General features: G+C 32.5%; 1 protein-coding gene across 2 annotated transcripts in view; it reads right to left on the bottom strand.

Annotated features, from left to right (window-relative positions):
* The window catches only part of LOC115891744 (phosphatidylinositol-binding clathrin assembly protein LAP), a 63,983-nt gene that overhangs the window by 19,428 nt on the left and 20,562 nt on the right, over positions 1-23,993 (bottom strand). The window contains exons 2-5 of one of the 2 annotated variants that reach the window (XM_030912290.1): positions 4,061-4,203; positions 1,791-1,866; positions 1,636-1,656; positions 213-315 (exon numbers count right to left, since the gene is read on the bottom strand). In XM_030912290.1, coding sequence (XP_030768150.1) covers positions 213-315; positions 1,636-1,656; positions 1,791-1,866; positions 4,061-4,203 — 343 coding nt within the window. The remainder of the gene's footprint in view (positions 1-212; positions 316-1,635; positions 1,657-1,790; positions 1,867-4,060; positions 4,204-23,993) is intronic. The other variant, XM_030912291.1, reaches the window with a different exon arrangement.

Raw genomic sequence — 23,993 nt, 5'->3', positions numbered from 1 at the left:
CTTAGCAACCGCTATGCAGCGCCAGATCGCGTACAACGGTCGCGACCAAAAATTTTGACGGGCATTCCAATCTAAATTTATTTTCTTTATCGATGTATAGATGATATAAAGTCAATTTGTATCAATATTTAGAAAATGTAACAGCCTTTTCTAATAATCTCAATCTGATTAGTAAAAACGTATGTGGTTAAAAGTGCGTTAATGCTACTTACCCTCTTTTAACTTTACAAAAATCGAAGGCTACCGATCGGTACGATAAAGCTTTCTCATTTAAATATTTGGCGTAGCGCCTTATAAAAGGGGACATTTCATAACCTAAAAGAAAAAAAATATGTATAGAGATTAGATTAATGTGCCCTATTCCTAACATTTAACTGTTTAAGCGATTGGAACAAAATTGGTATACTGAAAATTTGTATTTTTAGTTACTAACGACTCATTGTCAATTAGATTAACTTATGCTAACATGCTTTATGCAATACAAGAAAAAAATATAATAAGAATTCAAAAATTTTGAAAAAAAATATTCCAAAAAAATTCAAAAACTTTATAATTTTTTAAAACTTCTTTTATCTTCTTAGAAATTAGTGGGTATATAAAAGTGAAATTTATTAATGGTAATAAAATAATCACGTATAACGTAGAAATAGATATTATTCTAAAAATTAAAAATATAGCAACATGCACAATATAAAGTTAACAAGCTAAATCGCCATAAAAACAAGTATATATTTTTTTCTTATTAACTAAAACTAAAATAATGAGAATAAATAAATAAATTATAATAATAATTTAAGACATAAAACATACAATAAGTTGGTAAATACAAAATTAACATATTTTTAGTACAAAATATACATACTGTAATTACGAAATATGTATTTAACTGTCAATATTTTAATCTTCCTTAGCTATAAAACTTATGATCATACTATGTAGTATATTTTTATCTACATAAAATATAGAAAAAATATAATATTGATATGAAATTTATATCAAAATTCGTTATTATATAATAATTATAGTGTAATAATTAATATTACACAAATAATTGGGGATGAGGAAACAATAGAACTGATAAAGTATATTATGTACTCAGTGAAGCTGAATAGTTAATATGTTTTATTTTTGTTATAGATTAATTTTTTTTATTTTTTTTAGAAACAATTTATATTTTTTTGCTAAAAGTACCCAAAAGGTCAATTATTTCTACAGTATTACTAATTAATTTAATTTTTCACTGGGTTAATGCATAACGCATTAAATTAATTCTGATAACATGATATTGTAAAAAATATGTGTTTTAAGAATGTAAATAAATAATAAATAATAATTAATTATTTAATTAATGAAAGTAATTTTTTATAGTGTGTGGTTTTAATTATAAATTTGACATCTACACTATAAAACGTCTCTATAGTAGAAGGTCTCACTCTACAGAAAAAAATTAGAGCTAAAGATGGTGTTGGTTTGGTGAAATTAGTTTGGTTCAATTAGTTTAACATACAAACACACAAATAAAGGTTAGATGAGAATAATAAGAAAGCATTCTTTTCCTAGATAACCTAATTTATTTTTGCATTTGATTGATAATAAAAGAAATTCACAAAAAAACGAACAACGTACACAACTTACCGGTTTTTGAATTTAGAATCCCTATGCACAAACAGAAAGATTAGTTTAGATCACCCTGTATATTATACAGATTATTAAAACTATTCTTTCCAACAAAAAGTTAATTTACAAATGGATTATTTATAGTCTAATATTATCTTAAAAAGTCTTCTTACCTTGTAAACCACCTTTGTCTAAAAAATTACTTAATTGAAATGTGCTGTTGCTGGAGGCCAAAAACTGGGTAAATCTCTGAAACATAAAACATACATGTATAATAAATATGTATAGTTTATTTTTGGAAGTTGTTTTATTTTAAATGGTGCATTTTTTTAATAACTTCATTGTATATTTTTATTAAATTTATGAGAATTTAGAATGCAATCAACAACAAACAATAGAAGGCTTGATGTTAAGAGATACAATTTCGAGAATTGGCTGCATTTTCTTGCCGCAGTACAGGGTGTTTCAATTAGTTTACTTTGATTTTATATAGTAAAGCTATATTTCATTCAATCTAGAACGTCAAAAGTCCATGGGTATATTGATAAATAAATATCAATTAATAAAGTTTGAATTATAGTAATATGCGTTTTCTACGAAAACCCGAACATACAGCTAAAAATGGTGTTATAAAATTTGATAGATAATTACATTGTGCATCTGATTCACGTAAAATATACAGGGTGATCCATTTAAATTAAACAAGTTTATTGGCGTTTAAAGCTAGTACTTGGTTATTTATAATATCTTTTTAGATACCCTGTATAAGGTAGTATTAGTTTTATTATTGCAACGCAATATTTAGTATATAGAAAAACTTCAGTACAGTACACTTCAGTAACTTCAGTATATTTGGTTTTAGAAACTCAAATGTGCCTAGAAAAATGAGACATTAAAATTGTTAATTCATTTTCACAAAATCGCAAATATTTTAAAAACGATAAGATTAAAGTGCGGTAAACCTTAATCAAATTTAGCTTTGTTCTAATAATAATATAATAATATACAGGGTGTATATTATTTTACCATTTAAAAAAATACAACTTTGATTTTGATTGAATGAACAACCTTGATCATTTGGGACATTTGGCTACAATACTCCGTGTCGAATAACGTGAACAACACTGTATATGTTAGTAAATACGAGATGACAAAATTTCTTCCTCTGTGGCAAAGTTACGGGAAATTATAAAAGTGTTATTTCAGAAAAAAGTTTAAATCAAAAAACTTTAGCCTTCATTTTCTCAAAGCTTTAAATTTGTTAGTTAACACCTTCTTGCACTAATAGCATCAATTAATTTTGACATTATTGCAAATTTCAGAAAAAAACTGTAAAATAATCTGTTGTGCAGTAGATCTCGATCAAAAATCGAGATAAATAAGAAAATAATTTTCACTGATAAGTAACAAATATAATACATATTGCATGTAGGAAACCAATCCTTTATAACATTTACAGCTTACCAAAATAATTATTAGAATGCGTCAATATGACTTAGGTCTTTCAGTAGCGTGTTTGATATTTTTTAGGTTAAGTAATTATTATCACTTCTATCTATCTATCTATTTTTATTAGAAATGTATTTCTTAACAATTTTAATTAACAGTTTACATTAACAATTTAAACTTTCCATTGCCTTTTAAGTTTAAAAAAAATTAAGGCATTTTCAAATGTACATTAATATCTAACATCTCGTATATCTCGTTAAGAACATTATATTATAATGTAAGCTACCTAACGAGTGAACGGACAATTACAAGAAACGATATCTGAAAAATGACAATAAGAGTTAACTTTTTAAATTAATACTACAAAAATCCCTTTAGAAATGCTTCTTTAATAGCAATAACTGGGAATAAAAGCTATAAACTTTTTGCGAACAGTCACCAGAGGCGTCACCAGTTATTAGAGTAAAAATATCAATTGTTGTTCAGGGACGGGGTCGTCTCTTAGTTGAATTTTAGTTGTCAAATATCAATGTGCTTTAAAAACTTGTGAATATTTTTATTTTGTTCTATTTTGTTAACTATAGTGTGTAGTAGTGTAATTTAGTAGTGTGTATACTTTAATCAAATATATTTGTATTTTAAATTACCATTTTAAATGACAATAGCTTATCTTGTCACTTGTCTTGAAATATTTTTTATTAGCAATTTAACCTATATTCCGTTTAATTTTAATATACCTATTTCATTACAATTAATTTTTTTTCTGTAATATTAAAAATAAACAAATTAGATTAATAAGGGTGGATATTATTACATGATTTTAGTGCTCGAGCAGTCAAGAGGGCGCTTCTTTTCAAAGTTAGATGCATGGTGATAAATATGACAGGCAGTAACTGTCACTGTCATACCTTCTCTCGTTGGCCAGACTATGTTCTATAAAGTAGTGTACTTAAAACAGACAATTTTTGTTTATACCATATATGTTTATATGTACCTCATTTCCGTAACACATCACGTGATGACATGTAACTAAGGCCTTATATACAACAACCCAGTTGGTGTTCTGCGATCGTTCTATCAGCAAATTGGCGAGCTGTGGTATCGAGACGTTGGGCTCGTTCGTACAGTGTACTAAATCTGAAATAAAGATTACCAATATTAGTAACTGCCAAGTGTAAATATTCATAATATAGTAAAACAATAGCAAATGATGATTATAATACGCATTTCTCAGCAAAGTGGGTAAATTCAAACTAACATTACCGCAATGCCGCAACTAAATACACATTGTCGGTTGGCATCAGACATTATTATTGTACCCCCTCCCCTCGAATACTTAGTGAATTTTAAATAAATGCCCAATATTTCTAGGGATGGTAAATTTCGATCCCAATAACATGCCTATGATTTTTTTGGAAAATTTGTAAATTTTCAGTTAAAAACATATCTGTATTGTGTTGATGATACTATATTGGATTTCGTGGGAGTTTTAATAAGGTTATTTTCTTAATTTCATTTTAATTTTTTTTAGTCCTAAAGATTTTATTCGACTAATATTGCATTGTTACAGAAGATACCAACTATACCAAATTTAAGCCCAATCGAACGACAGGAAGTCATAATATAATTCAGCTCGTAAGATTTGACCCAAACATACATACTACACAAGTTAAAAGCTTGTAAAAAGATAAACAGATATTAAAAACAAGAAAGTCAAAAATTGCTTGTCAGAATCTTTGAATAGAAATATTAAGGAAAGAGTATATGAACAAACTTAAGATTGGGCTGACCAGAGAGTCTCAATGCTAAGCTAAAGAATTATCAATAGATCGAAACTGAAACACACATGCCAGGTGATTCACCTCCATGGTTACAAGTTACAATGCCCTGTATAATTAGATATAGAGATAACAATAATTTGCTCATCCTATGAAAACGTAACGTGCGGTGGCAACATGAAAAAAAGATAATGTTAACAACAATGGTGAGTACATACAGATTGCAGTTGGCTCGTAACAGTACCGAAACGCGATAGTTCCGATAAAATGGCGTGAAATCCCATGCTTTCCTCGAAATATCGAATGCCCCGTTCCAATTTGTTGTTTTTATCAAGCAGACCGGGGGCGTCAACAGTTTGATTACAGCGGAATTTGTGTTTTCACACTAACAGACCGACAGACATTAGAGATTTGATTATTTTTTTAAAAGAATTAAAGATCATACCATTTTATTATTAGGTTTTTTAATTACATAGTTAATATACAGGGTGGATAGAGATCTAGTATGGTGGATGACTATACAGGATGGATGGCGGTTCCATCGGTAATACAGGACACTTTTTGGAGCGCCCTCTCTTAGACACTGGGGGAAAATCCCGGATGTTGTGAATAACTTTCTGGACACAAAAAGAGTTCTACAGTGTACCAGAATAGAAATTACCAGAAGATCTTCTGGGATATATGTACAGGATGTTTCAAAAAACATGTGCCATCTCTCGTAGGGAGATTCCTCACGTAAAATTAAGATTTATTATTCATATCATAACTATCAGTATCAGTAAAAAGCTGGATCAAAAAATAAACAGAGAGAAAATTAGGTAAATAAAAATTAAGAAAAAATGGAATGGGAGTTAGATAGACATTCCAATTTTTTATTACAGTTAATATGTTTAATTATTACTTGTCTGATCTCGGTAACTATATACGTACATATATCTATGAATAATGTAACGTGTCAATAGAACAAACATAATACATATATTATGTCATTGAGATGGATGGTGAGAATGATTTACAATGATTTGATTATTCTGTTTAAGTCTCTAGTGATTTAACTAGCTAATTTTGTATTTCTATGTATAGTGTATACTACAGGGTGATTCCATGTCCAGAAAACTCGTCATGGTTTGTTTGGGTTGGTTAGGTTGTTTTTTTTTTTGAAAAAATATACGGGCAATGCTATATCAACTAAGAGTAACTCAGATTTTTGAGGTGGGTATCAGCCTATTCCAATGCGACCTTCTTCTGATCTCTAAGTTGCATTCTTCAGTCCTATCCTCTTCAAATAAACTAACAACTTGAAACCTGAACCCTCCGTATAGCTCTTTGTTAATGGCCTATGATTGCCTAGTACAAAGAACTGCATATTTGCCAGACAGGCGACATAAAATGTGTTGTTAGATTAGCAAGCGCTAGAGGTACATTTTTTATATCATTTTCAACCTATTTCAAAAGAATAATTAACACCAAAGTTAAAAAAGAAAAGAAAAAAAGTTTTACCTAAAGTAATTAATAAAAAAATCCATCTTTATGACCACATAGATTTTTGACTTTTCTATAATCTCTAAAAAAATAGAAAAACTTAAACTTTTTACATGGAATTTTTTAATTTTACCTATACCTATATTCCAAACTACCGACTGTTACTTAATTAATAATAATTATATAAGATGATATAAGTGATTTCTTAAGTTTTATTCTATATGGTAAACTAAATGATTATACCTGACAAACAACATAAAGAATGCGACCAAGACACGATTTAAACAGGTCTGTCTGCGTTAAAAGCGGTTTTCCAAAATAATAATGCAAAACACAAAACCGTCAACAATAACTGTTATTTTTACAAAAAAAAAACGTGTATACGAAGTGTTTTTCAAAGTAGCTCACCCTTATAACTTATTTAATTTTTAAGATAAAAAGACGAAATTTCGTATGTTAGTGTATGACATAAATTGGGATTGACTGACGTATTCAATTAGTTTCAGTCACTTCCTGTTTCACCGAAAATGAATACAACTCTTTTGATTTTTAAATGGTACCTCGGTATTTTTAAATTTATTTGACAGAAAATATCATTCTGACAAATACAAACTAGCATTTAAATTTCAATCTAGAGTGAGCTGTGTTAAAAACCATTAATTTTTTATCAAGAAGTTTTCGAAAACGATTTGACCGTACTGTGTGTGCTCGTGTCTTTTCCTGGCCGGTTAAAGATGTCCAAATGGTATTTTTAATCATAACACTTTTTATTCAAATGGAACGAGGATGGTTCATTAGCATATTTGGAAAAATAATTTTTTCGAATAATTTGGTACCACATATTTGGTATTTCCAGTAGAGGTGTTGAAAGAGTAACTATTCGTTACCCGGGTACTCCTTACTTATCGATACCCGAAGAAACGAGCCTAACCTAACCTAACCTAAACGAATTTATAATCATATGATTACTTTGACAACTATAACTACCATAGTACCGTATGAAAAAACGGCGTCACCGATGGCTATGAAATTAAGATCGCTGTCATTTTATATTTACGTAAATTTGTACTAAGTACTAAGAAACGATTTTTGGAAATTCATCCTCTAAAAGAGTGAAATTGGGAGTGAAATTTTGTACTAGTGAATTTTTGAATATTTATACAAAAAATGTAACTGTTCTAGAGGTATTAAATTTACACACAGAGGTCTATTAAATAAAAAACGAGTGCTAAAAATCTATTTTGAAAATATATCCCTTAAGCAGGTGAAATTAGACACAGGTTCTTTAACAGCAGTACCAAAATAAGTACAAAGTAATCTTAGTAATCAAAGTAAAGAATATTTGAAATGATTACTTAGTAGTCGAGTAACGATTAGTAACGAGTAATAAAAAATAACGAAAATCAACATCACTAATTTCCAGTCAAATTGTCGTTACATTTATGGACGTGGCACTCTAGATTAAAATTTAAAATACCACTTTTTTAAGCGAAAATGCCAAAAGATCAGAACTGAAAATTAAAGAGGGAATTAGAGAAAAATCGAATTTCAGAAAAATACACTAAATTAGAGGTTTTTAAGTTTATTAAGAAAACGACTACATACATAAGTAAATCATCATTTCAAAATATCAAAAGATTTATATAATCCGGGTTCATAGCGTCCTACGCCTTCCGGTACCCAGTTGCCAGCCTTTCCTATCTTCTCAATCCCCTGGATGAAGATTCCTTTCCGACATAGCTTTATGTACTCCTCCAATCCATGTTACTTTTGGCCTTTCCTTTTTTCTCCTTTCTGATCGTATCCATTTCAGCACTTTCTTAGGTTGCAGTCCATAAGGTCCTCACTTCTTCATTTTTTCTACATGCCCATACCATAGGAGCTGTCAAAAACATGGATACATGCATAGTTTTCCATATTTTTTTGTTCGGCACTATTCACTTCACGCACAGTAATACTATTGTTTCTAAAATAAAATAAACGAATTTAAAAACAAGTAAAAAAGATATGAATACATTTAGTTAGGTAATGTCAAATTATTTTTTGTAAATAACATTGCAATGTTATTTGAAGAACATAATTTGACAATGTTTACTAAAAAAACACGTACGTTATTAATTAAGAAGATAAAATATTAATTATTTCAGTATTAATTAATACTATAATCTAAATGAGAGCCGTCGCAAGGTGTCACTTTCTAAATTTATATTTTAGTTTATTATTATACTTTTATATTAATAACATACATATTTAATGGTGTAGATATATTTTTTTCAAATAAGTCACAATAGCTGTTATTGTTACTGTCCAGAGTGTGGATACCTGGGTTTAGTTTGTATATAGGGATCCTATATCTCTTACGCGAAGCAAAGGGCTTCAGTGAAAGCTCTCCATCGGGTTCTATTTTTGGCAGTTGTTTTTACTTCCTTCCATGTTGACCCTACTTGTTAAAGCTCATCCAGTATGGAACGTCTCCATGTTCGAGCAGGTCGTCGTTGCTTTCTTTTTCCTTGGAGAGTCCACTCCCACGCTGATCTCGCATATCCAACCCCATTTTCTTGTTAGTTTGTAAGATAAAGCAGGTCGGTATTACGTATAGTGTCTGGCCAAAAGATTTTAAGTATTTTTCGCAAGCAGTGATTGAGATGACACCTGTGGGCGGTTGATAGATATTTTTGTCACTCTCCATGTCTCGCAGCCATATAGTAAAACTGGTATGACGTTGGAATTAAATATTATTAATTTTGTTTGTATGGAGAGTTGACGAGAGGTCCAAACTGATTTTAGTTGGCCAAAAGCTCGCTGCGCCTTCCTGATCCTCCTGACAGTATCCGCGTCTGCGCCATCGTTTGCTGTTATAATACTTCCCAGGTAAGTAAACTGTGTTACATTCTTGGCATTTTTGATTCCTACCTCTTCCTGGGTTTAGTTTGACAATCTACAAAAATAACGTCAAACGGAACCTTCTTTACGAGTAAAAAGTTAGCTGACCAGTTGGTTTCCATTAGGAGTCTACGCAGTGGCATTTTACAAAGGAAATATATTTTTTAGAATTCTGGAAGTTGCCAAATACTATTTTAAAGTACAAACCCTATACCTCGTATAAAGGCGGACTCTGACGGCTCGTGTACTTGGCAAATAGTTGTTATTGGCATACAGGGTCAGGCGATAGTGCACCGTAGCTTCTATAACAAATAACTTGGAAATTCTGTATGGAAACCCGACGCACTAGTGCCGGACCCTGTATGTTGATAACAAATGTCTGCCATAAGAAATGTAATATGTTTTAAACGAAAACTATTCATTCAGAATAGAAATTATATTATTCCAAGGTTTTTAATTTCTCTGCCAATTTAAACATTACACAAGAGTTTTATAATATTTAACAACAAATAATCGAAGGTTAACCGTGAACTTTTGTTAACCAAAACAATGTAAAGGCGAAATTAAAAAAATACTGCGAAACGAAATACATTTAAAAATCAAAATATCGACTCATAAATTAAAAAAATTCGAGTCCAGAATGATTCCTAAATATTTTGTTTTCTTAGCAAGTACAAGTCTTCCCTTTCAGCTTTGGTAGCGCAAACTTGATTAACTCGGTTCGGTTTTGTCTGGATTGATGCCCAAACCATTCCTTTTCGCCCATTCCGTTAGCTTCTTCAGAGTAGATTCCATGATGTCACTGATCGTCTGCAAGTCTCAGCCAACGATCAGTATCTATCAGTATCTTCATTGTCAGAGAGGTAAGTATCGGGTTTATTACCGTATCTTCATCAGTCAGAGAGGTGATAATACCCCTTCTTGTAGCGTGCCTCTGGTTGCGAGCTCTTTGGTTGAGCTGTTTCCCATCTCCGATAATAATAATCCTGTTCTCTAGCATTTCACCCAGTCGATTGTTAACTACTCTATCGTTAGTTCCTCCATGGATTTTTTGATCGCCACTGTCTTTACATTAGTGAAAGCACCCTCTATGTCTAAGAAAGCCGCTAATGTTATTATTCCTTATCCCTGAGGGATTTTTCAATCGTACCTACGACCTGAAGTTACCTTTAAGGTATGCGCGTTGCGCCCCCAGCACATTGTTTCTAAATATCTGTAATGTCCTTAATGTGTAGATCTATCAGCCTCTCCAGTGTTTTCAATAGAAACGATGATAGGCTAATAGGTTTTATACAGGGTTAATTGATTTTGTATGTCTTAATTTTAAAAAACCCAGTGCAAGAATTTCGTGAGTCTTTCTCTTCAGTCCTTCACTCTACGTGAGAGTATGGTGACATCAAGTGTTAATTCCCCTCACTTCCTCGGTCCAAGTTGTTCGACACTGCGCCATATGTGAAACTTCAGGGAGGTTATGACCCACTAGGGTTTTGACTTGGTTTACCCAACTCTTAGGTGACCTTCCACGTGATCGTCTTCCCTCTTCCTTCCTCTCCACCATCAGTCTCTTAATTGAGGTGCCACTCCTGGCAATATGGCCAAAATATCGGAGGATTGACTGATTTAATCTGGTAACCAGACGTGTCTCAAGTTTTAGTTCCTTTTTAATGGAAATGTTTGTTCGATGAGCCGTCCATGGTATTCGCAGCAGCCGTCGATATACCGACACATTTATTCAATCATACACAACAATAATTACCAAAGCATTATGAAGAATAACATCAAAAAGTATCGATAATTGCAAAATGTTTGTGGCAAGTTCATTTTGCTCTTAAAAATTAACCAGGGCATGTGTTGACATGAGTCTAAAAACAAAGTATTCAGAAGACATGGTTCTGACCGAAAAAAAAATGTTTTAGGAAAATTTGCCCACGAAATTATTGCACAGGGTTTATTAAAGATAGGTTAAAAAACAACTCTTCGATTAACCCTGTACAATAAACCAAATACTATTTTATAATAAACTGAGTTTACGAATTAAAGTTGATATATTTATATACAGTTTGCTAAAAAAAATCAAGGAACTAGGTCTAAAAATAAAAAATATAACATTTTCTTATTTTTAGACCGAAAATTTTTCCGTTGCGTTTTTTTTGCATCTGAGTGTATAAACATTTTTATATTACTTCTCAAACACATCAGCTTTAAAAAAGATACCAAAATCAACTTATGTCTATTAAAGACAGAAAAAAAAACATTCGCAACCATTTATTATAAAAAAACTCGTTCCAAATGCTTGAGTACGATAATGCACCGTTACAAAGTACCGGCATCACGACCAAGGTAACAACAGTCGTTTCAAAACTCTTATTAGATGCCGACGTTGAATCACGAAACTAAAATTGGCACGGAGAGGTCAAAGTGACTCCCGATCATTCATTTGAGCACAGGTGAATGAGCTCGATGCTTGATTGGCCATTGATTGATTCTTATTATAGCTAAAAGGCAGGTTCAGTACTTTATTTGTTAGGCTAATTTTATTAATATTCCTTGTATAAGCGTTTGACCTTGATTTTAATAGGCCAGTGAGTGAATAAAATATTGAAATTCCATTTTTTTAAAGAAAAATGTTATCTTGACATTGTCATTACTGACCTTACTTACTGCCATTACTCGCTGACGAGCATTCGACACGCATCAGAAGATGGTTATGCAGGGCGTCTTCTTTCATGAGCTTTTCTGTAACTGAAAAGCCCGATACGTGATGTTATCTCTCTTCCGCACTCCGGACATTCAAAAATCTCATTACTTTGTTGCCTCTTTACATTTTAATTGTCGTTGTTAACTGAGTTTACAATTCTTCTTCATTGTGCGCTTCTCTATTATGCGCTGCTTCCTCCCACTGATTCTCCATGCTTACCCTTTAAGTTTTCATTGAAAATATCCTTGTAACTTTTGAGTTGACCTCCCGGTTTCCTCTTACCGTCTACAAGCTCGCCGTAAAGAAGAGATTTTGGTAGGCGGTTTTCTTGCAGAATTTAGTAATCATGACTTCAGCGGTCTCGCAGCTAGCCTTTTCAAGGACCGATACGTTTGAGACATGGTGAAATCATTTGATTCTTAACAGTTGTCTAAGGTGTCTTTGTTGCAACTTATGATTGTCCATGTTCTGTATCACTGACCGTTATCAAGGATGAATTAATCTAAATCCTCATATTCCGGTTTATTCAACCCTCGATTCGATCAATTCCAATTATAAAGTAGCCTCCCGTACATATTTAATCACCTTGTAAGTGGGCATGAAGGCTGCAGCTGGCCAAACATAAGACCGAGGCAGTGCTCATCGCTAGTAGAAAGAAGGTTGAAACCATCAGACTGGCAGTCGGAGAGCAGAAGATCACATCACAGCCGTTCATTCGATATTTGGGAGTGATGCTTAATGCCAGACTAAATTTTAAGCAGCAAGTGGAACGTGTATGTACCAAAGCGTCAGTAGTTAGAGTTAGCCTATCACGGCTGGTGCCGAATGGTGGAGGCCCGAAACAAATTAGGAGGTCACTGCTGTCGTCAGTAGTCACATCGGTACTGACTTATGGAATTTTTGTTTGGGCTGACGCCCTCAGAATACAAGGAACACCGAGAAGAGTCGCATCAATATATAGACTGAGTGCCCTGAGAGTAGCTAGTGTCTTCCGCACGGTGTCTGAGGATGCGGTGTGCGTTATCGCTGGAATGCTTCCTATTGGAATTCTAGCCGAAGAAAGGCAAGTCCTTTATCAACGAAGAGGATCGTCCGCACTGAGCCCTGATGCACTCAGAAGAGAAGAGCGGCAGCATAGCATACGCCGATGGCAGGTACAGTAGGAGGCCGCAACAAAGGGTAGGTGGACGTACTGTCTTCTACCTCAGTTGAATGTTTGGCTTAATCGAAAACATGTTGAGGTCAACTACTACTTGACACAGATGATTTCAGGACATGGTTGCTTCCGAGCATATCTTCATCGTTTTAAGCTCGATGATTCCCCGGAGGGCCCGTCCTGTCGAGGAGTTCCTGAAGACGCGGAGCACGTGTTCTTTGTGTGCCCACGTTTCAACTTAATGCGTAGTCATCTAGAGATTGTCCTCGAACAGGCAATTCAACTAGAAACAGTAATCGATGCGATGCTTTCTTCGGAGGCATCCCGGAACGCGACCAATACTTTCACAACGAAAGTGCTTCAACATCTGCGTTCTATAGAGAGAAAACGAGCCAGCAACAAGAACGGTTAGAGGAAGAGAAGATTTAGTTCAATTAATGGAAGGAAGAGCAATTATTGCTAGATCCTCTCCCTGCGAAGTAATGCCTAACAGCGGTTTCCGCAGGACTGCAGAGGCCGGAGAAAGAGGAGGTTTTTAGTCGGTATTGAAACCTAAATTCGACATACCAGGCCAATCATCTGACTCTGAGATACGCAAATGTATTTTCCTACCTCTATAAAAAAACATTGTAAGTGGACCTATTTTCATCTATTGTTGGCTATGCAGCTATGCAGGTCCAAGTTGTCCCTGCTAATTTCCTAATATCATGGACTTCTAGATCTCTTAATTCATCGTGACTTCCTGAATTCTGAATAATGGTCTAAGTAAAGCATCTAGCTCATTTGCCACCTCAGAATTAGAATTATTAGAGTCAGTAACTCGCATTTTTATTGGAGGACACTGTCATATTTTTTTCAAACCAATAATCAACAAGAATATTCGTATAATTTAATAAAATTACCGTAAACCACTATGAATACGAAGTTAGGTTAAAAAAAAGATTTCAAGTTAACAGATTAAAAAAAAGATTTCAAGTCTCCTTTTTGCTGCCAGGGCTAATCTGAACGGGGCCTACTTTGTTTGCGCGGAATCCGAACCGCGGTCCTCGGCCATATCATGGTCAATGGACTACCGACCTGGAAAGTGTCTAAAGGATGATTCACAGTACACCGGACCGTGCCTGAGCCGGGCACGTTCCGTGAAGTGGACATCGAGCCACGTCCGATCCTTCTGGATATGCAACACCGAGTTGATAACGGGGTTCGTATTAGTTCCGAGTATATTAGAAAATACTGCCCCATAGACACACGAAGATTTAATACGAATAATGCCAAAGTTCTCGCAATTGGAATTGGTACCAATTGCAGTTGATGAATAAAGAACAACACCTGCAAGGGAAACACCTGCTCAAAGGAAAAGATGAAGGATCTACCTTGTTCATTGCATCCCTTCATTGTCCAGTTTTACGCATATCCTGTCGTCAAATACTGCTGTAAGATTCACTAATACTTACTACAAACATGATAAAAAGTGTACTTTGTTTATATCATGACTGCAGATTGCAGTCGTAGCATCAGGATACGACAAAAAAATGTACACCGACATTTCTGGGAGTCCCAGAAATGTACATTGAAATATACATGTACATACCAAACCAAACTAAAATGCCAAATTTCGTTTTTTGATCCGCAAAAATAAAAAAGTTATAGGGGGTGAGCCACTTTTAAAAAACCCGGTATGCCACTCTGTCTCTTTTCTTCAACCTGTATTTTTAGACCTTTGAACCAATTATAGTTACTTTTCGATTAGAGTATCTAAAAATATATTGTTTCTTTGATGTTGCACAGCAATAAAACGAACGGGTGATTAATAATTTCCGTAAATTTTGTTTCCATGTGAATAATCATAGACGATAGAGTAGAATATAAATATAATAAGGTTATGGATGTTTCAACTACACAACCTTGTTGTAATCAAGATGATGTAAACATACCACCTCTGTAATATTAAATATTCAATTTCACGTATTGTCTCGTGTATTGTTAATTAAGTACTAATTTCTAAATATAATAACTAATATAAAAACTATTATATGATTAAAAAAGTCATCACAAATTCATACAATGTAAAATACTGATAATCGAAAAAAAAACGGCATCACAGTGACCTTTGAAATAGCTTAATATAAAAATTAGTATTGAATTTAGAAAGAAGTAACTGTAAACTACTGTAAATCTTTAATTCTAAAATAAATCAATCTTGAATTTCTTCATCTATTTTAAACAATATTGAACTTTTCTACTACTTTCTAGTAAACACAGTTTAAAAACCTTTAAAAGAACAATTTAAATAAAAATTGTCCAAATAATTATTCCTCCTTTTGTAGTGGAGTGCTTTAAGCCCTTATTGGATACAAATCTCGGAATTAATTTCCTGTGAACGAATTTTTATAAAACTTTTTGCATTGTTTTGTTAATAAGATATATTACAAAGTTTACCCATTTAAATTCGTTGCTTTCACTTTGACATTTAAATAATTATTCCTCCTTTTGTAGTGGAGTGCTTTAAGCCCTTATGGGATACAAATCTCGGAATTCATTTCCTGTGAACGAATTTTTATAAAACTTTTTGCATTGTTTTGTTAATAAGATATATTACAAAGTTTACCCATTTAAATTCGTTGCTTTCACTTTGGTATTTAAATAAACACACAATATACAAATGCATACATACAAGATGGCTCCGTATTCCGGAAAAGCTCTGTATCAGGATTCTTATTTGAGATTTTCACTCCAAACCTTTTACAAAATATATGTTTAATGGTAGTTCACATTTTAAAAATATTTATATATATATAGAGGGTGAGTCAAATATATATCATTTATTTATTTGAGTTCAGTGAATTTGCTATAAAATTCTGGTTCAAAAAATACTTAATCATAGAGTATACTAAATGGTCTTTGAATTATGACCACGTCCATGAGGACGTCAATCTAGACGTCCAAGAACCTTCGTATGAGAACTTCTAATCTAGACGATCGACTTATTGTAAGTTTATCGCTAAGAAACCGCCGTTTGTCCCAGCTTTTCAAATTGATAATGAATTGCACTTAAGGACCGTACATATTAACTAACGGACTATAAGAAGATTAAATGAAGCAAATCTTATGTCAAGAAGGCCTTTTTCGGGACCAGAACTTACTAGATGTGTTGACTAGGCCCAAAAGCAAAGGCATGGTCTTAATGTAAAAATTACGAAAAAATGTTAGTGCCTTCTTTAAAACCGAATATTTCCAACAAAAATAAAGCTAAATGAGATGAACCAAAAAAAAAAACAAACCATCGAGAAAGGATGTATCTAAATGATAAAATGATTTTTAAATTTCTTGCTATTTTAACATATTTCACAGGGTGTTTCAAACTTTCACCAAAATATCAACATTTTGTTTTCCCTCGTATTATTAACAGATGGGGAGTTTCATTTTTAATTTAGAAAAAGATACTAAAAAGTCAAAAAATTTGGCAACACACTACTTAAAAATCATCAAAATCGGTCCATTAAAATAAAATACATTAACCTGTAAAATACATCAAAGTTTTAAGGTGTCCATTTTTCCTGCCGGTGAATGTATTTCAAAAACTATACATTTTAGTCATATACTTTTCTAATGACACAAACCTTTATTTTTTTACTAGAATCCAAAAATTAATTAATATATAGGGTGTTCCATTACAAAAAACATAACTTTGATGTGTAACTTTTTTTGGGGACACCCTGTAAACTTTACATAATTTTAGAAAATGCTTTGAACTGACTTACATAAGCTCACAAAATTTCACTTCAATACAAACTTTTGTTCTCCTTGCAAAAACCGCGTCGTATATGACTCGCCACCCTGTATAATTCGATTTCAATCAAAATTTCAATGATTAGAATATAAGCAGGAATAGTTTATGCATTAGATTTATTTATTTCAATAAATTTACTTATATTAAGAAGGAAGTAATTAAGAATTAACTAAAATTACTAAAATAAAAGATTAAAAGCAACGAAAAAAATGGGTAAACATTTTAGTGTAATTTATCTATAAAGCACAATACAGAAGATTTCACAGTAATACATTCACAGTAATTGAATTCCGAGCTAAAAGTCTCTGGGCACTCCACTATTAACTAATTTGAATTAATGTCGGCTCTGAATTTACTAGAATAAACTTATTTTGGCTATACAACAGAAAGAAATAAACTCGAAATAATATCTACACATAATTTTCCAAATTATACACGGGACCTACTATGTGATTTAACAAAAAAAAATATTACAAAAGCAAATGCAAATAATGTACTACCTTTTTACGACACTATTACTTTACAATTGCGTTATCAACGTCAAACATACATTGGCTACGTCAGTTTATTTTTAATAAATCGCTTTTTATTACTTGATGGCTTAACATCAAGTAGTTAGTAGTTTAATAGTAAAAATCGCTTGGAAAGTACGTGTCTCAAGCTTGTCCATTAAACTAATTGTTCAGAGATAATAAAAATATTGCCTCTTAAATTATAATCAAAAGAGTAAATAGAAAACAACTTAAAAAAATAATGTGGTGTATTACATTGCCGCTGTGTATGTAAAGACATTACATAATTTTAAATAGGTACGTTTATTTCGCATAATTTCGTGTGAAAATATATATGTTATAAACGGTAAGCTGAAGAATGAGGTGGTTATATACCGTGAAGAGAAATTATAGTTATTGTTTTTTTTTATTTTCGCAAATGGTAAAAAAAGAAATAAAAATACAAGGTGCCGCCACAGTATATTACAGAGCGTGTTCAAGATAATTATGCACAAATAAGAAAAAGAACCTCAGAAATATCCTGATAAAAAATATGTGCATCTGTGTCTGTGTCTCAGTGAATTGCTGATAAATTAATCAACATTTTTGAATGATATTAAGTACATACAGGGTGGCCCATTAGTACGAGCACAGAATATCTAGCTACGCAACAGAAAAATACTCGAAATGAAAGAGCTAAAATTGCACAAATAAAATACTAGATGGCGCGACAATATCATAATCAGAATATAATTGGAAATTTTCAACTTTCGGTTTTGGATCGACGTACATCGACGGCACGTCGACGGCCTTGAAGCTCGGCTAAAAATGCACAGTTGCCAGATTCAAACAGACTTTAATTGGCATCCCATTCTTTTTCTGGTGTATAATAATTCCTTTCTATTCTTCGTTTCTTGTCAGATACACTTATATTAATTATTCGTTTGGCTTTTAAAATAGTTTTAATTTTAAGTATATTATTAGAAAACATATGCTCTCAAAATACATTTTTAATATACACTACTTTATTATGTTAACTAAGAAAATAGGAAACTGAAGCAACTTAACAGCCATTGCAAAAACTCATGGCAACGTTATTAGAATATTTTGAACGGGAAAGCGGTAGTAATGGCCCTTTATGTCCCTTATATGCTGTTAAGGAGATGAGTTTTGTTGATGTAATAAATAATAAGTGTTTATATATTTATAATTAACTAGCGTGTACCGCGTCGAATTAATAATTTGTAATGGTGATGACAAAGTAAAGCAAGAATTTCCATTAACACACAAACTGAGAATACAGCATGAGAAAAAACAATATGGCGATATTATTATATAACTTGGTAATATTTGAGGAGTAGTTTCATCTGCTTGGAATTTGACTTTCGAAAAATCCGTTTGCCAAAAATAAGCTTTTGACGTCAAGCAGTTTAAGCAGATCGTGGTTAAGAGATTACCCAACTTTTTGGAACACCCTGTATGATTTTTTAGAAAATTTCAAAATATGTAGAAAAACCAAATAAATTATGCTTGTCCAAGCGTTTTCCCAAAAGACTGACCGTTTTTTAAATAACAAATATTCTAATATTTGAGGGGCGTTTTCAACCTCTTGGAATTTGCGATTCGAGAAACCCCTCCTTATCGAACATCTACACCCCACAGTCAATCCGTTTACCAAAATCACCTTTAAACGTCAAGCAGTTTAAGCAGAATCGTGATTACTCAATAGTCATATTTTGTGAAACACCCTGTATAAATTTATAAAAAAAATTTAAAATATGTAAAACAACAAAATAAAATATACGTGTTTAAGAGTTTTTCTGAAAAACTCACCGGTCTTTAAATAAAGAGAAAGAAGAGAGAGAATATATATATCCCTTAGAATTCGAATTTCGAAAAATCCCTTCTTATCGAACCTCTACACCCTAAAGTCAATTTGTTTTCCAAAAATCAGCTTTTTACGTCAAGCGCTTTAAGCAGGATCGACAGGATCGTGATTAATCAATGACCAGATTTTTTGAAACCTGTATACATTTTTAAAAAATCTTAAAATATGTAAAAAAATAAAGTAAAATATACGTGTTTAAGCGTTTTTTCGGAAACTTGGCCGTTTTTTAAATAAAAAATATTGTAATATTTGAGGGGTGGTTTCATCCTCTTGGAACTGGAATTTCGAAAAATCCTTCTTATCGAACCTCTACACCCTAGGAGAGTCCAATTTGTTTTCCAAAAATCAGCTTTTACGTCAAGCGCTTAAGCAGGATCGACAGGATCGTGATTAATCAATGACCAGATGTTTGAAACCTGTATTACTTTTTAAAAATCGTTAAAATATGTAAAAAATAAAGTAGGCATATATACGTGTTTATAGCGTTTTTCGGAAACTTGGCCGTTTTTTAAATAAAAATAGTAATATTTGCATGGGGTCGGTCCCCATCCTATACCGAACTGGAATTGGAAAAATCGTTCCTTCGGATTATCGATACCTCTACACCTTAGAATCAACCTTGTATGCCAAAATTGAGCTTCTTCCGTTGAGTGGTTTGAGCAGGATCTTGATTAATCAGTATGTCAGTCACTTAAGGATTTTATATATTAGTATAGATTCGTTTTTGTTTCCTAAAATATTTGATGAAAAGAAAATATGTAAAAGTCGGCAACGGTGTGCCGGTCAAACATTTTATTTATTTAGAATGAACTATACAGGGTGAGTCTTAAATAAGTGCAAATATTTTCAAGGGTGGTATATTTCGACCCCAGGAAGAAAGGAGAAAGTTGTTGAAAATCGTGCATTTTAATAAAGTAAAGTAAAAATTTAAGAACACTTTAAATAGAAAAAAAAATGTTCACTTGGTAATACTGCATCTCAAAGAGAAATCATATACAGGGTTAGGTTGCGATGTCCATAAATATTATCCTGTACAAGATAATGTAAATTTTCCTTCGCGGGTTCATTATGTTATCCTTGGTGTTTAGGAAAATATAGCTAAGTACCGTGTGATCGAAAAAAAAAAACGGCGATGGCTATGAAATGAAAATCGCTGTCATTTTATATGGAATTTATATGGAAATGTCATCGATCGTCATTTCCAGCCAACTGGACGCCGTTTTTTTTCAATCGCACTGTATTAATAAAGTTAAACTTACTCGTTACTTAGTTTTTAACCACTTTTCGGATATATAGTGTCTTTATTCAAAGTTTAAGTAAATATGTGCTGAAATAAAATTGGTGGACTATATAAGTCAGATCATATTATTATTTATAAATATACAAGGTGTTCCATTTGAGAAAACGAAACTTTAGTTGGATTATATTTAAAAAAATATTCTTTTGTAGAAAGAATTAGAAGGGCTATGAAAATTTTGTTTACATCTTTCGTTTGCCAAAAGTGGGATAGGTTTGTGCAAACCGCATCTTCCCTAATAACGGAGATAACAACTAAAATGGGGACACCCTCTGTACTGATAAATCATATTATTTAAAAAAGGTAAAGCAATTTTTTTCAAAATATATGTTTAAAATTCTGGTTGATTGGTTTTACCCATTCTTTTTACCAATGTACCTGCCCAACATTAAAAAGGACGATCGACCACACCCACAAACTCCACACAAAGAAAGATCAAAGAGTTCCGAAACTGACCACCTATATCCTCACAGACAATTGCTACGTATGTGTACGCTGTGAAGAGGTCTATATAAAATGGTACTCTCAGGCTGGTTTGAAAAATAATCCCGGTACTTGACCTTTCAAGGTCGCGTGGGTGCCATCCAGATGGTACCACAAGGAACAACTTCAAAGGTCCGGTATAACGAACGGACAGTTTTATGGTACCTCTATGTACTATTATGGTACCTCTTGATAGGCTTCATGGTACCATAATATTACAATGTCACTGAAGATACGTAATATACCAAGTTTAAGCCCAATCGAACGCTATGTATCATAATATGGTACTATATTACGGTATCGCTTGATATGCTTCATGGTACCATAATATTGCAATGTCATGAAAAATACGCAAGTATGTATCAAATACCGTATGATACCGAAAAAAACGGCGTCCAAAAGCTGGGAAAAGACGAATTTTGACAGCGATTTTCATTTCATAGCGATCGCTAACGCCGTTTTTTCCCGATCATACGGTATGAACACAATCGAACGTCAGGAAGTGGTGTCATAATAGTAGGACAATAATTATTATATTGTCGCCGAATTACAATCAAAATTCAGGATTGAGTTAAAATCAAACGTCAGGAAGTGATTTTAATTCAGCTCGTAAGATTTAACTCCAACTAACATGGCGAGTTAAATACTTAAACGTTTGAAAAAAGAGCTCTAATCTATTTTAATATTATTATATTAGGCTTTATCAGGAAATATTACAATATAAATTACACAATGGCAATACTGCATAAAATTCTTTTAAATTTCGATTGTAAAAAACTGTTTTCTTTTAAATTCATCGCCCTCTGTTATGTAGTAGTGAAACTACCGCATCAAAATATCTGATTTGGAGACAGGCTTTTAAAGCCTGTCTCCTTTTGAGACCTACGATTTTATACATGTAACGAGGCTTCTGTTGCGTAGCTAGATATTCTGTGGTACGAAGAAGTCCAATATCGTCGCTGTTGTCAAATTTATAAAAAAAGTTCCAGACAAAGATCATATTAGGAGGTTTTGATAAAAATTTACTGTTGGCAACCATGGAAATGTTCGGCGCCGGTCTGACTAACTGGAATTTAAATTTCCCGCTGACTATTCAGGTGGTAGCTCTGCTGTAAAAATGTCAAGTTGCCACATTTATTTCCATATTATTTTCTGACATTGTCATTCGTTTTGACACTTTAGTTTTGTATTAGTAGTTTTTGGTTTAAGCGAATTGTGTGCTGTGATACTTTAAGCTTAAACATATTTACTAGCAGACCATGCTGTAGAAAAATGTTCTTTTTAGAACCACTTTTAGTGCGAAGTGTACAGGAAACTGAAGCAACTTAACAACCATTGCAAAAAACTCATGGCAACGTTATTAGAATATTTTGAACGGGAAAGCGGTAGTAATGGCCCTTTATGTCCCTTATATGCTGTTAAGGAGATGAGTTTTGTTGATGTAAATAATAAGTGTTTATATATTTCTAATTAACTAGCGTGTACCGCGTCGAATGAATAATTTGTAATGGTGATGATAAAGCAAAGCAAGAATTTCCATTAACATACAAACTGGATAAAATTTTCTCACATTTATGTCAGCAAGAGAAAAAACAATATGGCGATATTATTATATAACTTGGTAATATTTGAGGAGTAGTTTCATCTCGTTGGAATTTGACTTTCGAAAAATCCGTTTGCCAAAAATAAGCTTTTGACGTCAAGCAGTTTAAGCAGATCGTGGTTAAGAAATTACCCAACTTTTTGGAACACCCTGTACGATTTTTTAGAAAATTTCAAAATATGTAGAAAAACCAAATAAATTATGCTTGTCCAAGCGTTTTCCCAAAAGACTGACCGTTTTTTAAATAACAAATATTTTAATATTTGAGGGGAGTTTTCAACCTCTTGTAATTTGCGATTCGAGAAACCCCTCCTTATCGAACATCTACACCCCACAGTCAATCCGTTTGCCAAAATCACCTTTAAACGTCAAGCAGTTTAAGCAGAATCGTGATTACTCAATAGTCATATTTTGTGAAACACCCTGTATAAATTTATAAAAAATCTTAAAATATGTAAAACAACAAAATAAAATATACGTGTTTAAGAGTTTTTCCGAAAAACTCACCGCTTTTTAAATAAAAAATATTTTAATATTTGGGGGATAGTTTCACCCCCTTAGAATTCGAGTTTCGAAAAATCCCTTCTTATCGAACCTCTACACCCTAAAGTCAATTTGTTTTCCAAAAATCAGCTTTTTACGTCAAGCGCTTTAAGCAGGATCGACAGGATCGTGATTAATCAATGACCAGATTTTTCGAAGCCTGTATACATTTTTAAAAAATCTTAAAATATGTAAAAAAATAAAGTAAAATATACGTGTTTAAGCGTTTTTTCGGAAACTTGGCCGTTTTTTAAATAAAAAATATTGTAATATTTGAGGGGTGGTTTCATCCTCTTGGAACTGGAATTTCGAAAAATCCCTTCTTATCGAACCTCTACACCCTAGAATCAACCTGTACGCCAAAATTGAGCTTCTTACGTTGAGTGGTTTGAGCAGGATCTTGATTAATCAGTATGTCAGTCACTTAAGGATTTTATATATTAGTATAGATTCGTTTTCGTTTCCTAAAATATTTGATTAAAAGAAAATATGTAAAAGTCGGCAACGGTGTCATTTTACGGTCAAACATTTTATTTATTTAGAATGAACTATACAGGGTGAGTCTTAAATAAGTGCAAATATTTTCAAGGGTGGTATATTTCGACCTATGAGCAAAAAAAGATGTTGAAAATCGTGCATTTAAACACTTTATATGTAAATTTATATGGGAAATGTCATCGATCGTCATTTCTCAGCCAACTGGACGCCGTTTTTTTTCGATCGCACTGTATTAATAAAGTTAAATTTACTCGTTACTTAGTTTTTAACCACTTTTCGGATATAGTGTCTTTATTCAAAGTTTCAGTAAATATGTGCTGGAAATAAAAATAGCGGA

Source organism: Sitophilus oryzae, unplaced genomic scaffold (assembly GCF_002938485.1).
Source record: "Sitophilus oryzae breed Bouriz unplaced genomic scaffold, Soryzae_2.0 scaffold_1193_pilon_pilon, whole genome shotgun sequence".
NCBI classification, from domain to species: domain Eukaryota; kingdom Metazoa; phylum Arthropoda; class Insecta; order Coleoptera; family Curculionidae; genus Sitophilus; species Sitophilus oryzae.
The sequence above is the reverse complement of the archived record's forward strand: the minus strand, read 5'-3'. Positions and strand labels throughout refer to the sequence as shown.